At 37.8% G+C, this 24,216-nt stretch overlaps 1 protein-coding gene across 2 annotated transcripts; it reads left to right on the top strand.

Moving 5' to 3' along the window:
• Nucleotides 1-377: 377 nt before the first annotated feature.
• Nucleotides 378-23,844, top strand: shrprbck1r (sharpin and rbck1 related). Of its 2 annotated transcripts, XM_066681184.1 has the most exons (14): nucleotides 380-823; nucleotides 3,310-3,484; nucleotides 4,636-4,716; nucleotides 4,852-4,993; nucleotides 5,403-5,493; nucleotides 5,704-6,013; nucleotides 8,594-8,706; nucleotides 9,583-9,756; nucleotides 17,836-17,996; nucleotides 19,102-19,213; nucleotides 19,307-19,486; nucleotides 21,330-21,428; nucleotides 22,629-22,772; nucleotides 23,138-23,844. In XM_066681184.1, exons 1-14 carry the CDS (start codon nucleotides 575-577, stop codon nucleotides 23,216-23,218), a joined length of 2,112 nt encoding a protein of 703 aa, XP_066537281.1. In that variant the 5' UTR covers nucleotides 380-574; the 3' UTR covers nucleotides 23,219-23,844. The 2 variants fall into 2 exon arrangements, with proteins under 2 accessions (XP_066537282.1, XP_066537281.1); XM_066681185.1 differs by lacking the exons at nucleotides 21,330-21,428; nucleotides 22,629-22,772; nucleotides 23,138-23,844 and having other exon boundaries at nucleotides 378-823; nucleotides 19,294-19,466.
• Nucleotides 23,845-24,216: the final 372 nt, after the last annotated feature.

Genomic DNA, 24,216 nt, shown 5'->3' with positions numbered 1-24,216 from the left:
GTCCTCTCACACATGTAGTGCATAGTTGGAGATCTTCGTCCAAATACATATTTATCCTTCTCACTACATTCACTATCTTTCAGGACAGTGCTGGTGTCTGAATAGTCCAAACCTGACTTGACAGCTTTGTTTTTTGTTTATGTTTTTTTTTATTAGTAATATTTCAGGCTTAACAAGGCGACTCACAACAGCAGAAGGATGTTATAGTTTAGCAGCGAATTTCTTTACTTCTGTCTCATTAATGCGACTTAGATTTTTAAGGAACAAATACTACGACGTGCAAATTTAGACACGCATATTGGTGCCAGACTGTGGTTCTGTTGGGCGGGGGTTTTCACATTTGGGAGGAGATTTCTGCTGGGCCTGGCCACCTCGGGGAGACTCCAGACAAACGCGGGTCAGCCATGCTCAAGCAGAAGTGAAAGCGCAGTTTCCTCGCTCGATGTCAAACAGGAGGATGATGACGAAACACATTTTGACCTAAATGTCTTTAACGCAGGATATGTGGAGGGTTCTAAGGCTCTTAGCCTCATAAACACAGCGCTGTGTTTTTTTGTCTGAGGTTTCTTGTGCCATGGCGCTGAGTTCGGGCTCCTGGCCTTTCTCTGCTCCGCCGGGCTCTTGTGGCTCTGCCCTGCCGGGCTCTGAGGCCTCCGAGGTGGGCTGCAGCACCGTACTCATGTCGGTGAATGTGTCGGTGGGACTGTCCGGAGCTCGGCCACTCTGTGTGCCCGGCGCCGGTGAAGAGGCGCTGCGGCTACAGCTGAGTATGAACCCGCGGAAGGAGGGGGAATTCCGGCTGGAGCTCCGAGCCTGCAGCGGGGTGAGAAACAGCTTACGATGGCACTTTAACTGACACAGTTCACACTACAGAAAGAGTGAAACATCTCTTGTGGAGGAAAAGTTCCTTCACTATGGGTCGAGTAGTCTTAGTTATGAAAAAGATTTCTTATTTCTTACCAAAATCACCAGTAAATTAACTTTAAATCAGAACAGGGCTCGTTCACATTTGCCTTACTTCAGTACACAAACAAAACATTATTAATGTAGGACGTGAACCTTTTAAAATTAATATTACCTGTTTTAATATTCACCCAGTTCTGTTTTTAATAGTAAAATATAATCCATAATACTTGTGGAGGGTGGGAGCAGCATCCTTTAGATTATAGGAGACCTGTCAAAGTATTTATTTTACTATAAATGTATATATAAAATACTATAGATAATGTTAGTCGAAGTAATGTCTACGCAGTCAGATTTCCACCATATTGTGCATAATTAAGTTGTTTAGGTTGTGTTTTCTTTCAAGATATTTCAAGAAATGTGCATTTTGGTAATAGCTTCATGTCTATATTGTTATGAATGAGCTACACTGACTGAGACATTGTTTTTTTAAAATAGTTTTGAGGACCCATTAAGTTTGAGAGACATGGAGGACACTGTAAGGGGCAGCTGTGGTCAGGGGACTGAGCTTGTAACTGGACGCTTGCTGGATCAATCCCCAGAGACGGCAGGTCATGACTGAAGTGCTCTTGAGCAAGGCACATATCCCCCAGCTGCTACCCGAGCTGCCCACCGCACTTAGTGTTCACTAGTGTTAGTAGACGTGTGTTTCACTGCACGGATTGGGTTAAATGTGGAGAACAAATTACTGTGCAATATCTTTGTGACCGATAAAGTGATTCAAATTCTAAAATTCTTTTGAAGATTAATTGCTTTTGCAGCATAATAGACGTTGGATATAAAAGCACAGAATAAACATAAGTTAGTTTTCATAATGACTGTTAAATAATACTGCTATATTTGTGCTGTGGATACCGGACCACCAAAATGTGATGGACTGGTCCCCTGTCCTGGGTGTGTTTCTCTCTTTCACCAAATGATTCTGTGTCGGCTCCTGAGCCACCACAACCCTGATGAAGCAGCTACGAAAGAGAAATTAATGACAGGATCTCGTAACATTGGTTTCTCACACCACTGCTGTAAAACAACTAAACAAAATCGGCAACTTTCTCTACAGTAAAACGTTTCACGTTATATGCTCTTGAAAGACGTTCTGTAGTGATTTACAGTGAAAACTGGAATTACTCTTTATCCATCCTTTAAAATGGTTTTGAATTAGCATCTGCAGTGAAAATAGTCATCTTAATGTCTCCAATTTTAAGTACAGGAGGTCCTTGGATTACGTCAGTCCAGAGTTACGACGTTTTCGTGGTTACGACACATCTCCTATTTACTGTATAAAGCCTTGTTTCGACTTAAGTGCTTTTGCGTCGTAAACATCGTAAGTTGGTGATTGGTGTGTGCGGCGGAAAAATACACGGTTACGCGGCTCGGGACCGAGGAGGATAGGTGTTAGGATAGGATAAGTGCTTACAGTATGTTATTTACGTACAGTATGTACGTATGTTCCGACTTACACCGAAAAATGGTTTACGACGCGACGTAGGAACGGATCAATGTTGTAAGTCGAGGAACCCCTGTAGTTACAATTAAACCCACTGTTGTTTATTAACTCTTACACACTTGAAGTAATCATTTTTACTTTGTGCCCAAACCTTTAGCCATTTCACCAATAGAAATTTCTCTTTTCTTCCGTAATGTCATGTTAGTTCATACATTCTTTTCACAAAAAAAACACTGTCAGTATTTAATGATACTATTAATTTTGTATTTAGATTATTCTACAAACGTCAGTAATAAATGTTCTGTTTTATAGGTAGATATAATCCAAAAACCTGCATTTAATACATGTCTATGTATTGGCATTGGAAGATGTACAAATATATCAGATATCAACATGAGCCCACAAGCCCCATATCAGTTTAGCACTGAATTTTAGTAACATTACTTTACTAGCTACTTCTGCTTTTGCCTGGTCTCACAATCTCTAAAATTCGTTAAAGCAACATTTGTTGTCTTTGTATCGTTACATTTTAATCATTTTGCCTTTGCTGTTATTCCAGAGACTGTGGAAGTATTTACAGCTGCGTCTTTAAGCGAAACTGAATCTGAGAATTTGAATACTAAATTGAACAGCTTATCAGGCTGTTTATTTTCTACATTTAATCTACATTGTTGGGTTTTTCTTTTATAACATACCTTAATTATTCAACCCAATTTTTAAAAAAGAAAAAAAAAACACTCAAAACATGAACTGTGGAGTCCAAGCTTAAACTTACAGTTATCGATGTGGTTATTTTTCACTTTCAACAGAAAATTTATTTGAAGAGATTTTACACCAAAATGTACTTTTCATTATGTTATGTAAATGACCTTCTGATATTTTGTGTCATCTCGTACCTTAAGACTATTGTAGAGTTTGACCTGAGGAAGGTGTGCTATGATGTCAAAACACCACGGTGTCATGAGCTGAGCTTGACCATGCCCCCTCATGACCACATCACATTCAACTTCCAGTCTGAGCAGGAAGCACAGGCTTGGGCCACTGTGGTGATGTCATCACTCCGCGAGGCCCATCGAGGTATGTAGCTCTTCACCTGCTAAGGGAAACGGTACTCTTTGATAGGCAGTAGAGATGCATGAATACCGGTACTAGTATTGGGTATTTGACTCGTACCCGTAATCGCAAACAAGACTCTGATAACAACATCCGATACCGTGTGCCTAGTGCACGTGGCTGCGCTAACGAGCAGACAGCTCCAAATTTGGGCGATCTGGAATGATTTCACAAGTTCAATAAACCTTCATTTCTATTTCCGGTTAACACAGCCACACTTGACGTGAGAATGTGACCACATGGACGTGAGAATGTAAGTGAGACTGTAATACGTTTAATTCAAGTGCTTGTGTATATGTATTAAATATACATAACATATAGACTTTTGGACGTATAATGAACATTTTAAAACGGCAATCCAGAGAAGCCTTTTCCAACTTTTTCCAAGATTTAGTTTCCAAAATTGAAACTAAAGGATTCATTCTTTCTAATTTAATTATTACATTTTGACACTATGTGAACATCAGTGTTAAAAAAAGAAAGTAACAAAAATGCATGTGCCATGTTTTTGTCCTAACAATCCTGACAATAACAGAATTGTTCGCAGTAAAATAGTACCATATTACCCACTTCTACATTGCTGCTTGTTCTGTTACATTTGTCTCTCTTTTATCCATTTTGTTTTTGCCTCTCTTTCACTTGCTTTTGTCCCTTTTCTCTCTTTCTGGCTTCTGATGTACTTTCACAGACTTATAAAGCCTTAACAAAGACACCCTGTACTCATCTTCTTTTTGTGCCCTTTAATTTTGTTATATGTTCTATTGATTTAAAACTTTCCTTAAATTTCTAAATTAACCTGTAACTTATTAATGCTATTAGTCTGACAGTATGGAATAGCTGAAATAGCTGTATTTGATCACCACTTTCAAAAATACATAATGTTTAAGAGTATGAAACAAATTTGTTTGCCTATTAATGGACCTTTATATTTTTAAGGGCATTGTGTACCTTATCACGAATTAGCCACATACTTTGGTTTGAATTAAGTTGATTTTATGATTAACTCTCCATGTCAGTAGCAACACACTAATTGTGGGGTTGCAGATGGTTTTTCACTGTATTGCATAGTGACTTTTTTTTTTTTAATAACTGAGTCTCTCTAATCCTTCCTTCAGTTGCTAGTTCTTCAACAGATCACAGACAGCTGCCTCCTCAGCCCCTTGCTGCAAACAGTGCTGACCTATTGTCTAGTACAGGTAGGCCTTTGTGTTTCCACATTGCTATGTGTTCTCTAACAAACAACACAGCCACTATTGTCCATTGTGTGGATGCACATATTAACCAGCTACCCCTCCACGCTCACATTACCTCTTCTCTTCTCTTCTCTGTAGAGGAGGTGTGTCAGGAGCTGGTTCGGGCCATAAAGGCTGGCGATGTTCAGGCTGCTTCTGTGTGTGCAGAGACTCTGGCTCGTCAGCAGACAGTGCTGTCTATTCAGCCATCACAGAAATCCTTCACCGACACAGAGATCAGGTGAAAAAAACAGAACTGCTTTCATACTTATGCATATTGTGAGGAATACATTAACCCCCTGGAGTCTGAGGCTTTTCAACCATGTCTGAGGTGTTTTGATATTTTAACAAATTTCACCTACCTAAAAAAGTTTGTTCCCAAAAGGCTACACATGCTCGTATTCAGCCCATACCCAGCAACAGGAATGCATTTATTGAGTACAAATTAGAGTTTACAAAAACAACATCAAAAGTTGTAATTTCTGATTGAAACGATGGTGTAATTATATGTGATAGAGGAGATTGACATGAACTGATGAGTGTAGGAAGTCTAGAATTGATACACTTTAATGAAATCAAATATGCTTCTATGTGAAAGTGAATTTACCAAGCTGCTATCTCTGACATTGTTAATCTTTATTTTGGTACAGTTTGGCAGTGGTGGTGGAGGATGCGTCCTCGTCCTGTTGTGTCACAGTAAAAGTCTTCCCCCACATCACGATAGCTGCTCTCAAACAGCAGGTGTGTTAAGGCATGTCAGAAACTCATATTATACACAAGAAGAATATGTAAATTAGTTCCAAAAACTCTGCCATGTAGATGCAAGTTGTGTGCGTGCATGTCCCGCTCCCCACCTGTCTTCTTGTGTGTTTGGTGTAGTCTGCTGGGCTTGCAGCATGAGAGAAGAACATGAACACCTAATATTGATTGTTATCTGATTTCTTGTTGCAGGTGTTTGTGGAGTATGGCTTCCACCCTCGTGTGCAGCGCTGGGTGATTGGTCAGTGTCTGTGTGCTGATACACGCTCTCTAGCATCCTATGGCGTTCAGCGTGATGGAGATACAGCGTTTTTGTATCTGGTGTCAGCACGGCAGCATAGATTGACCCAGACCATGGTTCAGCAGGAGCAGGAGAATGCTCTACTCTCGCCAAACACACACAACGGGGGAACACAACCTATAGCCAACGGACCAGCGGCACACTCAAGGCCCTACAGCACTCTGCCCAGCAGATTACACCAAACACACAACAAGAACTCAGGTGGGGTCCTTTGTGTGCACACACAACTTGCATGTACATGCTTCAATAGAGTTTACTGCCATGCTAACTAGTGGTGCAACAACACCCAAATGCATTCAAAATTCTCTTCAGTTCTGTATGCTTAAATACAGCAGAACTGAAGTGAGACTGAATTTATTCCTAATGTTGTATATGTAAACTTTTAATTGTTGTGTATATGCATGATAAGTATGTGGTGCCCATATTTTCGTTGTTCTCTCCAGATCACATGACAAGGTTACTTCTGGCTTATTTATGTGGTTTAGACAAAATGGCATATTTTGTAAATTTATTGTATTTAAAATAAGTAAAAATAACATCTGCAACAAATGTTTACTATTTATCAATTACATTTTTCTATTAAACTTGTAGCATGTCTAAGAGTCCAAAGAACATAATTAAATTATTAAACCTTATTTAATTCCTTAGAATTTTGTAAGTAAGTCAAAAATTCTCACTAGGGATTGTCAGCTGATAAATTCCAGAGCAGTTCAAACTGTATTACTCTTCAATTGTAATGTACTTCACAAAACTTGTTTGCACAATTTTAGTTTTCAGAAACCAGTGATCTCAGAACAACTGTTCAGCATTAGTCCATTGGTGGTCCTAATGAGAATAAGCTTTAAAAAAGGAATTAGCTTAAATATCATTGAGAATATGTGGATGGTTCTCAAAACAGTCCAGCAATTTCGCAAAACTAGAAAAGGAATAGTGGGTGAAAGACAATCTAGCTAAGAAAAAGTGTATCAAGTATTTCTGTAATTTGATAATGGATCTTGCAAACACTGTAGAAGAATAGACATACAGACTTGCACCTACACACATTGCACCAAGTGAGTAACTCCCATGGAATTCCCTGCTGCTTGTACAGAGGCTCGTTTGCCATTGGGCACTTATTTTCTGTTGGAAAGTGAAGAATATACATGGACTTGACGATGGTACCCTTCTAAGAAAAAAATGATCCTGCAATTTTCTCTGAGATAATTGGAAACTTCCAAATATTGCTTATTCCATATTTATTGTAAATCAGACTTTGCTCTTGATTTTTGATTCAACAGAATATTTAAAAATTATACAACAAATGAAAAAGGCATGGACAGTTGATTTCTGTAGCTTTCAGTGAAACTTCTGCCTCTAGGAACAGGTTGTTTGACCCATTCTTCCTGAGTGAACGGCTCATGTCACTATTTAAGTGTTGCTTTCTCTGGACTTCATGTTTTGGCTGTTCCCATAGATGTTGGATAGGATTCAGTTTTAACAATCTGGTTTAGAACTCTGGTTCTTGAACCTGTTGCATTCCTGATTCTTGAAACCTTGGTGCTCTCCAGTGGACCGACCCGTGTGTCCAGCGGTTAAGATGGGGGAAACAAGTATACGTCATTAGTGGGGGATGTTGCAGGGTTGCTTGGTTCCAGGATCACTGTGGCTGAATTCAGTGCCAGAGCCACAGATAAATGGACAGAGTCAGGACAGGGTCTTTGATTATTCTTTGTTTACAGTTGGGGTCATATCACAGTGAGTTGTGATACACGAGTAAATGTTGCAGATTTCTGAGCTGTCCTGCTGAGCTTGTGAACAGCAGAGAAACATCACAGGCCCAAAGAACAAATGCAAAAGAGCAGATTCCTGTTTTGGTGGGAATATGCTTTATTTGAAACTCTGAGCCCTTCTGGAATTTCTGAAGCTAGACATGTCCACAGATGGAAACCACGGTTCGTGCTGAAGAACTAACTTTTTGGTTCCAGCTGGAAATAAACTTTTCTGGTTTGCGAACCAATTTATGTTGGTCGAAACACACATGTTTGACTGTGATTGTCTTTCTAATCATTTTAGCCTATTCTCTCCTCTCCTGGGTGAGTGATTAGATGTTTGAGAATCTGTGATACGAAGAGGAAAACAGCTAGTTGTATATGTCATTTTAACCGTATTATTTTTTTTTATCTTTCTGGGCATACCAACAAATATATCCAAGTCATTTTAGAACAATATTAATTTATCTCTATTTATATCACTCTGAAATATCAACCACTTGGTTCATAAACCAAGTTTCAATAAGCTGTAATTGTACAGGCAAAATTGTCCAAGTGTATATCCATCTGGATACACTAACCCAAACCCTAGCCTGAGTGCCCTACATGTGCAAAACGAATAGGTTGCAAAAACATTTATATACAAATGAAATCATAAACCATGTAAATGTGTCTTTATGTAATTATTAATAAGGCCATAAAATCAATAATAATGAATAGTTGTAACACATAAATAGAAAGAACAACCCCCTGTTTTACAGATGAGTAAGAATATAAATATCAGATAAAGCTGAAATGTTCGGTTCTCATTTAGAGGAAAGGTTATGTCAGTAAACTGTAAGACCTGAGCTTTAACAGTGCAGGTGAATATGGGCTCACCCTTTTTGCTTAACAACGTGTCAGTGTTTTTCTGTTTATTTACATGTTATAACTGCTTAAATTGCAAATAATAAAGACATTTTAAACCATTTTAAAATTCTTAAAGCTTATTGCAAAGTGATACCTCTTTCTTTAACTTCCTTATCCCATTCAGGCAGTGGAACAGTTGGAGCAGAGAGGTTAGGGCTGAGCGAAATTCGTGACCTCATTAATCTGGAGATGCCACAGCTGAACGAAGCCATGGTGCCTAACAGATCTAACAAACAGGTACATATATATATATTTATATCACAGTCACACCTGTACCCATTCTTCACACAATATTTATTTCTTCTTCTGTTAAGCATCAATCTCCTTTGGGCTCAATAAAGCATGTGTTTAAACCAGAAAGCTTTCCAGTGAAAAAGTCTTTTGGACAACAAAAGGCAAACTTCAAGATCTTAGTTTTGCCAGATTGTTATTGAATACAAATTATTTATCCCACGAGCTTAAACAGTATTTCAGTTATGATGATGCAATCATTTGTTGGGGTCCAAAATATACATTGTACTTTTTTGAAGCCTTTGAGTAATTTAGACTCATGGGTACATTTTTAGACCTGTCTCTAAAAATGTCCTAAAATGCCATCTGTTAGGTTTTATGCAACATTTCATGTGACTCTGGCTATTAGAGAAAGCAACATGTTTCAGAGCCTGAAAATGTAGACCACAGATATAATTTAACAAGGAGAAAATCTATAATTTGAAGAGGTAATTCATAATATGTTTCATTTTATCATGTTAAATTTAGAAACATTTAAGTTCACACCACTAGACTTACTTAATAAAGGACTGATATATACACTGCAAAAATGCCACAGAATTTTTTGATTCCCAATTAAAAATAGATATTTTTTAAAAATAGTAACTTCACTGGAGTAGATGTAAAAACTTTAACTTTCAATGGAAGTCAATGTAAAAAATGTTGGAGCATTTTTATCGGTTCATTCATCATAAAAGACTGTCGTGTTCAAATGATGCAGTAAACTAATAATCTACAAAAATGGAGATAAATGTTTTTAATTGTACAGTGACGATATATATATATATTGATTTGGAGGGACAAATGTTCTCTTTCAATTATCACATTTTCCTCTTGTTGTAGCTGGGTTGGGCCTGCCCATCCTGTACATACATTAACAAGCCCACACGTCCAGGCTGTGAGATGTGCAGTTCTGACCGGCCTGAAAACTACGCTGTGCCTGGAGGATACAGACCAGATGCTCTCGAACTGCGCCGTATCCAGCAGGAGAAAGAGGCTATCAGACAGTATCAGCAGGTGAGATGTATATATATCTCTCACATACCCTTGTACATAGATGTCAACTTCTATAAACACTAGTCTTTATATTGGCAGCCTTTCAACTATATAACTTCACTGATACACATTTAGAACATTTTTACTAAGAACAGCAGTGGACCCAGTTTTAATTTTCTTTACTGTGAGATGTATCTAATAATCATACTTTAAAAGTTTAATAGATAAAAAGTCAATTAAAATGAGCAAGAGTTGAGAACACAGTTGTTTTGGTCATACACAGAAAGTAAGCAAGTCAGACCTGGTCCTATTTATGTTCATTTTGCTACATACATGGACAAAATTTGTATTCAACTAAATAGATTTCCTGTTTTTTTTAGATATGTGACAATATGCTTCTAATATTGATGGGAAAATTTGTATTCAATGGATTAACACTTCATTGACACAATGTGTTTCCCAGTACTATTGCTGAGAACCCTGCAATGAGTAATTTGGTGGTTTCCCTGCTTTAATCATCCAACAATCTGAGGCAGGGATGTTGCAGCAGGGAAAACACCAGAACAAGTTGGACAGGGGGCTTCCAAAATGCAAATGCAGAATTGGGGGCAGGTGGCATATGAAATGACAGGAACAACATAAGAAGTGCTTATGTACACAGGCCATTTTATCTGCTAAACACGTCAAAAAGTTTAAGACTACCACTGCTTTACCTTTTTCAGTCATGTGCCCCTACATTATAACGTTTGTGGTCACATGTTCCTCCAACATTTCAATGAAATTTATTGAAAATTAGTTGAAATTCATAGTTTTATTAGAGAGGATTTGACTGAGGATTAATGTGCTCATGGCATTCCGCCTTAAGGGGCATAGGTGAGATCTTGTGCTGATGTCAGATGATTAGTTCTGGATCACAAATTCTACTCCAACTCATCCCAGATGTACTGGATGTAGATTAATCACTCCAGTGAATGCGGTACACAGTATATGTTCATTTGGTGCACCTCAAAGTAAATGGTAAATGGCAAATTAATCAGTATTTTGTATTGTTTTGAACACTCCCTGTATATTAATGCATTGATGAGACTGGCATGCTCTATAGGTTACATTAATACAGTCCCTGACAAAATACTCAGACACCCATTGACATAGACATACAAACCCCATTTCCATAAATGTTGGGACATTTTGTAAAATGAAATAAAGATATTAATCTGTGATTTTGTTATTCTCTTTAACTTTTATTTAATGAAAAAGTGAACAAAGAAATATATTCACTTGGACAGGGGTAAAGTAGGAGTGAAAAATGTATACAAAAGTGGGTGAATATAAAAGGCATAACAAAAGCATCCATGCACAAATCTGTAGTTGTTCATCACTTTATGCCAAAATTCATGGGAGTTGTCATCCAATAATATTTTACAAAGCAAGATTGCTAAAATTTAGGTCTTTCACCATCAAGAGTTTATAATATAAAAAGATTCAGGGAGTCATGGGAAATCTCTGCGTAAATGCCAAGGACAGAAACGGCTGCTGAATGTGCATGAGTCTTTAGGACAGGGGTCACAAATAGGCAGCCCGTGGCCCGAGTCTGGACCTATCTGTCCTATCAGGACCTGGACTTTTAACTGATAAACTATTAAGAGCAGTTTAATTTTAAACAGAGTGTATGTTTTAAATGGTGTGACTCTTCTAGTCATTACGGTTCAGGTTTAGTGCTCCAGGAAATTACTCATTTTAAAGACTAATCACATGCGTTTCTGCATATCACACGTGAGGATACTTAGCCAATCAGATCTGTGCATTACACATCTGTGGCACACACAGGGCAGGGCTCTAGACACAGCTGTCCTTGAGGCCAGTAAAAATATCCCAAGGGACATGATGAAAGCTCTTTCGGGACACTTTCAGGACGACAGTGTTGTGTGAATTAAAACCAGAAACGTATAAAAATTTTAACCCCTAATCGTTCCCTTATTTTTAAACACTGAACATGGATTCCTGTCCTTAAGCATAAAGAGCCTATCAGCTTGCTGTTAATGGATAAAGTCCCACGCTCCAGCAATAAGAACGAATCAGATTGCTGGTTATGTAACACAGTAAGTTAACGGCAACTCTTTAGGGACTTTATTTACATGTGCATTTTTTTTTTCTAAATCATTGTTTTAATTCTAAATTTTACTTGAAATAAGAAAAGCACATTTATAAATCTTGTTGAAATATATTGAAATGGTCATTTGAAATTCTGTTGATAACTACATAAAATGTTGCTATAACTACAAGGCTACTTTAACATGCAGGATATGGCACCGATCATAGTGCAGGTTACACATTATGTTCTGGACCTTAACTTGACAGAATTTTCTCTAACTGGGCCTTAATGAATTTTAATTCATTACCCCTGCTTTAGGCAGTATTGTTATGTGCTTGACTGACCGGCCTGTGTCTAGATATGTCTCCTGTTGAAAATGTATTCCACATCATAAAAATGAGAATCAGACAATGGTGATCACAGACAAGGATGGACAAATATCTTGCTTGTAAAAACTGCAACAATTAGTAACATTTATATCTATTAAACAAATAGCATTGTTTGTTGCTGATAACTTTTAAAATATTTTTGTCTTTTTGACCGCTAAATACATTTTCAAATGAACGAACAAACTACAGATTTATACAGTTTATTTTAAGAGTCCCAGCTTTTCTGAAAAATGGGGTTTGTATGTTAAATTCTGTCTGCACAGCCACTAGCAGCAGTAAACCTGTACACACCATGTTTACTTTTTTTAAGATCAATTGGATCCCCCTGCTGAAAGCATGCCTTTCACAAAAGGTCAGATACACACAGGCTCTGCTAAAACTTGAACCCCCAAAGTGCATCACACAACTCGCACCACTCTTGCTCTGCTATAAACACGCAGCACCCCCTACCCCACAGCTTACTGCTGTTAGATACTTTCAGAATAAATAGTTAGAATAGTTGGAGTGGCATCTTGACTAGATGGTCCACATTTTTAGCCTTTGGGGAGAGCTATTGTTCTGCCCTCATGCTTCTAAAAATAGGATAAGTCACTAGTAAATTTTTCTACAAGTTTTACTCACAAAAACATTCAAGAAATGGGTAGGCTGAAAATTAGGTGCTGATTGGCTCCTCGGTCTGACTCTCTTCTCTTCTGTCTGGTTTTCTTTTTAAAGGAAAAAGGGAGGAGAGAAGAGCTGAGGGCCAGCAACTCACTACAGCACAACCTCAACCAGGACTACTGACAAACAGAACATCTCATACATTTATACATTTTACACACAGAGACAGATAGATTTTATATATATATATTGATATATGTATCTCAAAAAACATCTGCACTACATGCTTTGAAACTTGAAGGGACTTGAGTGACTACTAACACAATTGTAAATAGTCTTTAGACAATCATCTTTTACGAGGTGAAATCTGTGCACTGTATTTTGGGACTTATTATCCCAGAAAAATATATATTCAAAAATGTGACTATACAATACAAACAATCTTCATGCATGCCAATGTCATTGGTCAATCTAGTTAAAAAAAATTGTTTCACTCAGACATGTTATCAGGGTTCATAGTGAATGAAAGCACTTGCATGAAGGGTGAAACTCTCCTTTTACTCCTCTTAGTTGCATATGACATACTCTTATTGTAATATCAGGGTGTGTAAATTATTTATGTTAACCACTGTGAATTGGTTAATGGGTAAATATTCCTCATGTCTCAGGGTAATGGAGTTTTTTATGGGTTTCTTGAGATTCAAAGAGCTGGAGGAGGCGTTTAGTGATGAAAGTGATATTTTTGTTAAGGGGGCTGTCCTCAGAACAGTAGTGACATTCTAAAAACTCCAGTAGCTTTGCTGTGTATGACCCCTGCTTTAGGCAGTATTGTTATGTGCTTGACTGACCGGCCTGTGTCCAGATATGTCTCCTGTTGAAAATGTAGACCACATCATATAAATGAGAATCAGACAATGGTGATCACAGGCAAGGATGGGCAAATAGCTTGCTTGTAAAAACTGCAACAGTTAGTACATTACTTCCCCAAGGATTAAAAAGTACTATTAAAACAAAGGTGATGTGACCCTGTGATAAACATGTTTCTCTGTTTTCTGAGCGTTGCAGGCAACAATAACTAAATTTGTATGTATTCAGCAATAGTGATGAAAGTGACATTTTTGGTAGGTGGGCTGTCCTCAGAACAGTAGTGACATTCTAAAAACTCCAGTAGCTCTGCTGTGTCTGATCCTCACTATATTGATCGAGTAGTCTCTCCCATATCTGTTGTTTTCACTGAGATTTCTCGTCCAATGCAAATCCACCATGAATACTGATGCTTTTTTTAAACAACATTTCTCCAGCTTCCCAGGGTAAAATAATCCCTTCTGAAAAGGGCTTTAGTTAGCTCATACTAGGATCTGGTGTTGGCTAAAATGGAGTGAAAATTGGGTATCTCTCTCCTGTCTGAAACAAGCTACACAATCTTGTTTAATTTTAGATTTATGCTTTAATGTTGTATGACATTAAGTGCTCACATAAAAAAATGTCTATGCAACTTGATGAATAAGAGCCAATGTGTATACACTGTTGTTATACTGTGTATATGTATTTACTTACCATAAGAGCTCCAATTCATATTTTTAACTTAACTTCAGGGGAGATTGTTGACTAAATTGTAACCAAATTGTAGTTTGAAAACATTCAAAATTATTAACCATTTTAAACCGTACTGCTTTCTTTAGTCGGTTGTGATGTGGTAAATTTTTATTGCTATAAAATACAAAGAACGTTTTTATATAAATATATGTAATCTCTTCAGCCACTTCATACAAAACCCTCTCTTGTAGCTATGCTTTGCTGGTGCACAGTTAGAGAGAGGCCGTTGATGCACAAATTGATGATTTGTTTTGCAGTATAGACTAGCTATAGTCTAACTGTGCACCTACACTCTATGGCCAAATATTTGTAGACAACTGCTCATTCAGTATTTTTTTTTTTAAATGAAATTAAGAGTTTGCAGTTATAGCCTCTAAAAACTTTTGGACATATCAGATACAAGTGGACCTACAAGTAGTAGGAATGCAAGGAAAGCGGGTAGGGGTTTGTATTTGAATGCAAGGCTAGGGTTATAAGTGAATCCTAGCAAACTGCAGTGATTTACAAGGAATTTGGTAAAAGTGAACTGTTTAAAATGGTGGTGATAGAAACCAGACCTCTGGAGAGTGTAATGGATTTATTCCTCACAGTGTTATTATATAACATTATGAATATATATAAGATATCATTTAATGATCATTTTATGAGTATTGGATCAGCTCTTGGCCTTCCTTCTCTCTCTCACACACACACACACAAACACATGCAGAGACACAGCTCCTGTTTGCATGTTTGAGCGTGTTTCTCTATTAAGTTTTCTGTGGCTGATGCTAAAGCTCTCCCTGAAACCTTTAGTCAACAAATAAAAGATTATATTTCCAAAATTGCCCAAATTTACAAGATATTATACTAAAGATTTTTTTTTTTCCTCTAGTTTTTCATATCACACTACACAATTCAGTCATGGTACTGGTAATGAAAGGCAACCCTGCCCCCTACCCCCTTTATTTTTGTGTTAATACACACACACACACACACACACAACATGAAACTCATGTATTGGTTAAAATGGTAAATAAATGTTGACACTTTTATGTCTTGAAACCCATGATCCATATCATCACCACTGTAAGGAGTTTATTTCACATCAAAACATCCTGAATTACTGAATTAGGACTTTCCCAGCTTTAAGCAATCTGATCCTACTCACGATGGCCTCCAGAAATAGTTGATCTTTGCACTGTGCAGCACTGAAGCTCTATAGAAATGGGAGTAAATAAGCTTTTTCTAGTTTATATTATATCTCATTTATAAATAGAATTAAGTTTCATTGTTCAGTGGATGTTATGGTAGTATTTTATGGCAAGACTGAGGACTTATTTTCTGTCATATTGTCAGGTGAATTTCACCTTGCTCAGTTTGAGTACTTTATTGATTGTTCAAATCTGTATGGGTTTGCTTTGTTTCTCCTGTGTTTCTGAATGTAAGAAGTTGTCTATGCTGAATGAACAGTGTACAATCTTTGTTTGTGCTGTGTCTCACTCTCTCCATTACACATTCACTAAATATTTCTTATCAATATACAGAGAGTAGTATGCCCATTTTAATGTGCATAGGTCTGTTTCTCTCATGGTTCTTGAACATTAAAATGCTGTTCCTATGTGATGCCAGCGGTTGTGCTAACCTAACTTGAGTGATTTAGCATTTGTAATTTAATATACTTTATCTCATTGAGTCTGTCACCACACCTTTCAAAACTAACTTCTACTTTCAGTTTCTTGGGACAATTCAGTTTGGTTTTAGGAACTTTCATGAATGCATTTTCATTTTCATTTAGCATTTATTTAAACATGTTTGTTTTCACATCTTAAATTTTAGTTTAACCTAGTTATGGTTTAATTTTGTAGATTATTTAGAACTTTCAACTTATACAGGATCCCTGAGATTCCAAAGGTAATTTTGACAATAGTAAAATAGAAGTACATTTTAGACTACAGTGATTAAATATAATGAATTTAACAGTGTTAAGTCTGAGGAAAACAAATATGTCTTGGACTGTCTTGGTTTACCAATTTTTGTATGCAGTTCTCTGCAAATAATTAATTTATTTAAAAAATAATTTAAACATTGTTACAGACGTAGATATATATGGCTGTGGTAAAACCATCTCTTTTCCATCTTTCCAAAATCAGTTTCTTTTTGGGCCAACCAACAGCAAACCATGAACATGCCTTTTGCATAATTTCACAGCTATCCAGAAACTGTGGAGCCACTATCTCTGATAGAACAGAAAGGCTGCCACTTCAATAAGTAGCCCAGGCTTGTGGAACACTGAACTTAAGGTTTTTAAGCCACATATAAATTGACTGCCATTTTGGTCATGTGGAGGAGCTGTAGCAGTAGAGCATGGTCTGAGTGGTACTTTTTCTGTAGTGCCCGTTTTGTTTATAAGAATACTTTTTAGCCCCTGCCCCCACACACACTTTGGCACACATGTATTTTTCTTCCAGACTTCACTGGACATCATTTGTAATCCATACAAATCTTTAACTTCTTATTAAACTAAATAATATGACATCACATTTACAGTGGGATTATTACATAACATGTATTTATATATACATTGATTTGCCTAGCTGCACCACCCTCCCTGCAATAACCCCATGCCCCCCAGTTTTGGAACCACTGCACTACATAGTATACCGAAACCAGCTCAGCACCTTTTTTTCTCAAGTGACTTGAGCAAACAGCAGAGTTGATGTTGAAGTACGTCTGATGTTGAAGCCCAGATAACATCACTCATCAAACTGGAAACCTGACTTGTTTTACTTTGTATGTTACTTTGGGTCCAGGATACCAAAAATTCCACATAAATGACTTCATGACACTCAGAATTCCCATCAGGCCTTCATGTTCTTGCTGGTGACAAAGTGCCAATGGTAAAAGACGAGGAAAGACAAAATAAAAAAAAAAACAATAAAGATGCATGGTTCACTAAAGGCCTTCTAAAAGCCAATGTAACATCTGTGTTTCCACCACTATGCTCCATACCAGCTTCCTCTTTATTGAGGTGATCAGATTGCTGAACGCACTGCCGTTTCACAGCTTCCACATGGTACAATTACATTTCCACATTCCACAATTAAAAATATATGCCAATAAATGTCACCTAAAAGTCACCAATAAATGATCACACCACGGTTAATGTACCACAGCCCTTCATTTTAAAAATAGTTTCTAATTTATTTCTTTTTTTATAAAAAGAAAAAGGCAGACAGTTTTTCTCCCCAATTTATGTGTGTTCGTGATCAAAAGAAATAGGCCACTTAAAAGTGAGAAAATATAAATCCTGGTTTGGACAACAGATCAGGTGTGCTTGCTACAGTTTTATCACAATGTCCTGTGATAATCACTTTTTATAATTTGTGAACGTGTCTGTATTTGCTTGGGTTTTCTAACTGAATAATAATTTGTGTGCGCTAGGCCCAGGAGACGGAGCGCAGGGAGAACTATGCTCGGCTGGTGCAGATGGATGGCCAGGAGCTGGTGCCGAACCCAGAGTGTGTGGAGTGCAGGATCTGCTACGTGCAGCTCCAACCAGGAGAGGGAGTTCTACTGCGGGAGTGTCTGCACTGCTTCTGCAGGTGAGCATGCCACAGAAAAAGAGAGAAAAATGACAGCGTGCCTGTCCCAATGTGTGCCATAAATCTTGTAGTTCTTAATCAAGTCCAGATTTTGTGATGTTAGAAGCATGGATAGATACATAACGGGCAGGAGATTTTGAAGATGCTTCTCTGTCCCTTGTGGTTGGGATGTATAATAATATGTACAGCAGTACTGGAAAATGGTGCTGGTGTTTGCATCTGTGGTTTAATGGTTAGAGAAGAGGGCTTAGGACTGGAAGACTGGAATTGTCTCTGTGTGGGTGTTTTCAATGCCATAGATGGGTTGAAGACACGTTTCATTTTATGTTGCACAATGACAAATAACTGCACATTCACAAATGATGGTGAAATACAAAATGGCATCCCACTAACCACATCGACAGAAACATCTCTCTCTCAGTCTGCCCACTAGGCGAGCTACAGTGGGGAAAGGTCATTTAGCTCTGTCTGCTCCACAAGCTACTGCAAGATGATTAAGCCCAGTGTAACCAAACCTTACTCTGTATAAAAAAAATCACGATAATGCTGTCAACTCTTACACCAGGACCCCAGTTAATACACAGGGGGTCCTCGACTTACAACGTTGATCCGTTCCTACGTCGCGTTGTAAACCGATTTTCGGTGTAAGTCGGAACATACGTACATACTGTACGTAAATAACATACTGTAAGCAATTATCCTATCCTAACACCTATCCTCCTCGGTCCCGAGTCCAAGTTCTGCCGTGCACACCAAACACGAAGTTCGTGTTATGACATTTACGACGCAAAACCACTTAAGTTGAAACAAGGCTATATACAGTAAATGGGAGATGTGTCGTAACCACGAAACATCGTAACTTGGGACTGATGTAACCTGAGGACCTCCTGTACTATATTAAAATCATGTGTGGTATATTTGCTTATTTAAAAAGTTATTTTAGGAACAGGATCCTAATCCTACCTTTGATCATCTCCTGTAAAACAGTTGAAACCTCTAATAAACTTAACAAAAAAAAATAAAAATACTGTATGAATGGGTATATGTACGTTTGAATGGTGGTCCAGGATGTTCATAATAGAGATGTGTGTATGTGTGTGTTCAGAGAATGCTTGCGTTCAGTGATCCTGCTGTCAGAGGATCCTCAGGTGGCCTGTCCATATAGAGACGAGTTATACGCATGTGACTGTACCCTGCAGGAGAGAGAGATCCGTGCTGTAAGTTGTGTGTTGACTCCTACATTACACAGCTTTATACACATTAGTATATATGTATGAACCAGTAACATGCTTCACAGGTTTTTGTTTCAGCTGGTTTCAGGTGAGGAGTATGAACACTGGCTACAGAGGGGTCTGTCAGTAGCTGAGTCCCGCTGTGAGGGCAGTTATCATTGTGCCACCACAGACTGCCCAGGCTGGTGTGTGTACGAGGACACGGTCAACTCCTTCCACTGCCCTGTATGCAGAAAGCACAATTGCCTGCTCTGCAAGGTAGCACACACAAACACACACGTACATAGGGGATGTGAGCATTCACTCAATTGGGGTGCCAGTACCTGTACTTGATATTAAGTCACCATTGGGTCATTCATTGTTGTGTTATCACAGGAAGACAAACTGTTCAATGAAACGTTTTAACAAGGCTGTGAATGTTTATTCATCTTAACAAGTATATACACCAATCAACCATAATATCATGACCACCTCCTTATTTCTACAATCACTGGGCCTCATTCATGAAACCTTTGAAAAAACACAAGCAAACTGCGCGTAATATACGAAGAAATTGACATTTCCGAAAACTTCCCTCCAGATATTTTAGTAGAAGGTGTGTATGTTACTGAATACCAAATGTTCGCAAATTGGGTGGGTGTGCATGTTTCTTTGCATTTAATATGCTATTACCATATTCTCCGCCCTTGAATTTCCACTTATAAGGCAGTCAAGTATAACACAGCTTAAAATACCTAGGATGATGCTGGGATGAGGGCTTAAAAATGAATGCTTTAAGCTTTCCAGTGTTAAAGGAACCAAATGCGGACAGCCCCTGCACAGGTTCGGGAACAGTATGAGGTTCTAAAATCTTGCACAAATACAAAAGAATGGATGGATCTGACCAGCGAGACATGAATGAGGCCCATAATCTGAGTTCCACGGACCCTACAGAAGCTTTGTAGTTTTATCATTACAGGCTATAATCTATTTGTTGCTTTGTATACTTTATTTTTCCCCTTTTCACCGTCTCCTTCAATGGTCAGGACCCCCACAGAACAGGTATCATTTAGGTGGTTGATCGTTCTCTGCACTGCAGTGATGTGGTGGTGTGTTGGTGTATGTTGTGCTGGTATGAGTGGATCAGACACAGCGTTGCTGCTGGACATTTTAAACACTGACTCCACTCACTGTTCACTCTGTTAGACACAACTATCTCGTTGGTACACCCTGTTTGTCCTCCTCTTGTCTTTCATCGGTGGACACAGGACGCTTTTGGCTGGTCCAGCAGTGACATAGGGCTTTAAAAACACCTGTTTTATTCACACAAGTCCACGTCAGTGTAACAGCAGCACTCAGAATGATCCACCACCCATAATATACCTTCTCTGTGGGATTCCTGATCATTGATGCAGAGTATGAACAAGGTATACAGAGCAACAGGTGGATTCCAGTCAGTATTGGTAGAGCTACAAAGTGCTCGTGTATGGTCAGTGGAGTGAGAGAATGGACAGTGAGCGTAGAAACAAGGATCTGTTTATGTTACGTTCCATTTCATTAATTACAACTACTCTAAAACTTGTGCTACAAAGTAAGCTTTTTGGTGCTAAATTTTAAGACACAAAATGTCACCTAAAAATATATGTATACAGCCCTATATTTCCCTTTTTTGATTCACTGCGATCGCTCAATTAACCTTCATAGATACTTGAATAAATAAAATCTAAATGCAATTAACAAAACTTTGCTATTGCTACCTCTCACATCATTTACTACTTATTTTTTCATATGCATTGTGTGTCTGGATAGAAGTTATCCACATTCACCCAAGGTGTATTTAAGGTGGTCTCAGATGAAATATAGTCAATTGTTGTAAAACTGCAAAAACATAAATATTTTCTTAGTCACGTTTGAACACCAGTACCCCTTTCAGTACTTAGATTTGCTTCTGCTGACATGAACATCTGTGCATTGGTTGTTGTACAAACAGATCTGGATATGACATTCCTTACAGTAATCTTGCAATAACTAATATGAAACTACCAGGTGTAAAAGCACAGGTCAAAAATTGCTCTAAAACAAGTTTAGCAATAAATGTGTTTTCTGTCTTTGTGTCTCTTAGGCAATCCATGAAGGTATGAACTGTAAACAGTACCAGGACGATCTCGCTGCTCGTGCCATTAATGACACTGCAGCCCGAAGAACCCGGGATCTGTTAAAGGTCATACACACACATGGAATTTTAATGCTGCCATTACGGCTTCCTATATTTGTGTTTAAATATTTGCTGCAGATAAATGTGTAAAATTATTTCAGTAGAACTAAATATATTATAAAAAATGTAAAGAAATATATTAAAAAATAAAACACTAGTTGTCAGAACATTGCAGTGAGGATTTGATTGCTGAGATTATGATACTGATGGTGGATGTTAATTTCTTGATCACAAATGTTATTCCAACTCATCCCGAATAAATTGGAGGCGGCTCCATGACTCCAGAGGACATAGTTTCACTGCCCGCATTCACATCTTGTAGAAGTGCATGCTTCTAGGCAGTTTTTATCAGTACCAGCTAATGACCTTGGGCTTAGGTGCAGCTTCTTCAGAGCATTCCAGTTTATTATTCATTGCTTTTATTCAGAGGTCTTGAAATGAGGGCTACTTAAATATCAGAGTTGTGTAATAACACACTACATTTACTTCAGTAAATTTTTGGATAAATTGTACTTATAAGAGTAGTTTAAATGCAGCATAATCTTTACTTTTTACTTGAGTGTGTTTGTGAAGAAGAAGAAGCAGTACTTTTACTTCGTTACATTGAGCTATAATCTGCTTGCTACTCGCTACTTGTTTTTATCATTCCATCTCTTTTTGTTTTGTCGAGACTTCGAACAGAGGCTCTGTCACATAACTGCATCTCACCACTGTTTTGTGTTTACGTTATTGTGGCTGACTTTAATTTGCCACTTTGTAAAGATTTAATTTATTATTGTTTTAGTTGTTTAAGAGATATTCTCCAGCTCTGAATTTGTTCATTGCTGTTTTATATTTTCGTGTATTATTTGACGTCCTGGTTATTAAACAAAGAGGTTACTCAGCAGTTACTCAGTACTTGAGTAGTTTTGTCACTTAGTACTTTTTACTCTTACTCAAGTAATTATTAGGTGACTACGTTTTACTTTTACTTGATATTATTCTAAAGTAGCAATATTCTTACTTGAGAACAGTTATTGGCTACTCTACCCACCTCTGTTAAACATGAAGTATTTACTAATTGGAAGTGTTGTCATGACACTTATTCACGTTAAGTAAATGAATTTGATTGTTTTCTTGAGTTATTTGATATTTCTTTACTGCTTTGCTTGTTTGGCTTTCCTAGTTTCCCTGTTATTAACCCCACCTCCTCATTTCTTCCCTCAGAATCTGGTGAGGTCTGGGGAAGCAATGCACTGTCCCCAGTGTGGCATAATTGTGCAGAAGAAAGAAGGCTGTGATTGGCTGCGTTGTACTGTTTGTCACACAGAGATCTGTTGGGTCACCAGAGGGCCGCGCTGGGGTCCAGGGGTGTGTAACCTGTCAGACTCACCGTGTTCAACTGGCATTATGCTTTAAACAGGAATGGCATTTTGAAGCTGAGTATTTTGAAGCCGTCTTCATGGCTAAAGAATGGAGTGGTTTGAATTTGTTAATATGCTGTATGATTGCTGAACAGAAGTGGCCTGTTTGTTCTTAGACTGCCTCCTGATTGGTCCACTGCATAAAGCTGATTTCTAACCGTGCTGAAGCATAGAACCTTCTTTTTTAAATCTATTAATTGAAGCCTGTTCTTAGTTCTGTAGTTCAGCTTGGTTTAATTTCAAGTGTGCAACCAGTTTTATTTGTGGTTTGCATTCAGGGTTTAGTGCTGATCATTCTCGTTTTCCTCATAGGGTCCTGGAGACACAAGCGGAGGTTGCCGCTGCAACGTGAACAAACAGAGGTGCCACCCCAAATGCCAGAACTGCCACTGATTCAAAACGAAAGAAAAAAACAAAAGCCAAAGGAGGGAAGTATAGAAAGAGAAACCAAAGCAAAAACAAAAGCTGAAAGTCTGTTACTTCAGAGAAACATAACTATGGCAATAGTAATTAATGAAAAGCACTTTCAACACTGTAAATATCCTCAGAATAATAAGTTGTACTTCAAAGAGCTATAGTCCACAGATAAGAAGTATTAATATGCATTAGTGCCTTTTGCTTTCCTGTTCCAGTCTACAGAACCACTAACTCAACTAAAGAACCACACTAGTAGTCAGAGATTTCAAACTCATGGCAACTTATTTTTTAAAACTCCAGAGTAGCTTTAGTCCGTTCAGTTGTTCCTCTTAACCATAGTTTACAGATTCTGGAGTTAACGCAGTGTTTAACACCAGGGTAACACACAACAGTCTGCAAAGACAACTTTAACAGTACAACTGAAAATTTGGAGATATGAAGTTTGACGGAATCAACAGATCATCTCAGGATGGTTGACCTTAACTGAGTGCCTTATCTGCAAGTAGTACTTAATTTAAAATGTTATTTTATAGATATTTTTATAGAAATTAATATGAAAAGCATAATTTAATGTAAACCTCAAGCTGACAGAAATAAACATTGACAACATGAACATACTCTTTGTCATAAATGTGTCCAAATTAAACGTGCAACACAAACAAAAAGAATTTAACGGTCCTTCATGAGTGGGACCAGTCACTGAATCGTATTACCAACATTACCAACTTGCCCTAAGGTTTCAAATGTATTCTACACTACCCCTCAGGTCTCGAGTGTGGACATAGAACACAACCAGCAACAATGTTTTCATTTTAAACTCTCAAAAGCCCAATTGCTATTTGGTGAAGCCCATTCATCTTACAAAGTTAAATAAGTGAAGCAATTACGCAAAAATAAAACAAGTTACTGGAAAGTGCCATAAATTACCAATGTTCAAAATTTTGTTATGCTGTAATGTTGGTAATGAAATTCAG

Source organism: Hoplias malabaricus, chromosome 9 (assembly GCF_029633855.1).
Source record: "Hoplias malabaricus isolate fHopMal1 chromosome 9, fHopMal1.hap1, whole genome shotgun sequence".
Taxonomy (NCBI): domain Eukaryota; kingdom Metazoa; phylum Chordata; class Actinopteri; order Characiformes; family Erythrinidae; genus Hoplias; species Hoplias malabaricus.
The sequence above is the reverse complement of the archived record's forward strand: the minus strand, read 5'-3'. Positions and strand labels throughout refer to the sequence as shown.

What these genes read in the sequence shown, in the direction of transcription:
- shrprbck1r (XM_066681184.1), top strand. Translation starts at nt 575, where the DNA reads ATGGCGCTGAGTTCGGGCTCCTGGCCTTTCTCTGCTCCGCCGGGCTCT. An exon ending in AGCTCCGAGCCTGCAGCGGG is followed by an intron (nt 824 to 3,309) that starts GTGAGAAACAGC and finishes TCGTACCTTAAG; the next exon opens with ACTATTGTAGAGTTTGACCT. An exon ending in CTAACAGATCTAACAAACAG is followed by an intron (nt 8,707 to 9,582) that starts GTACATATATAT and finishes CTCTTGTTGTAG; the next exon opens with CTGGGTTGGGCCTGCCCATC.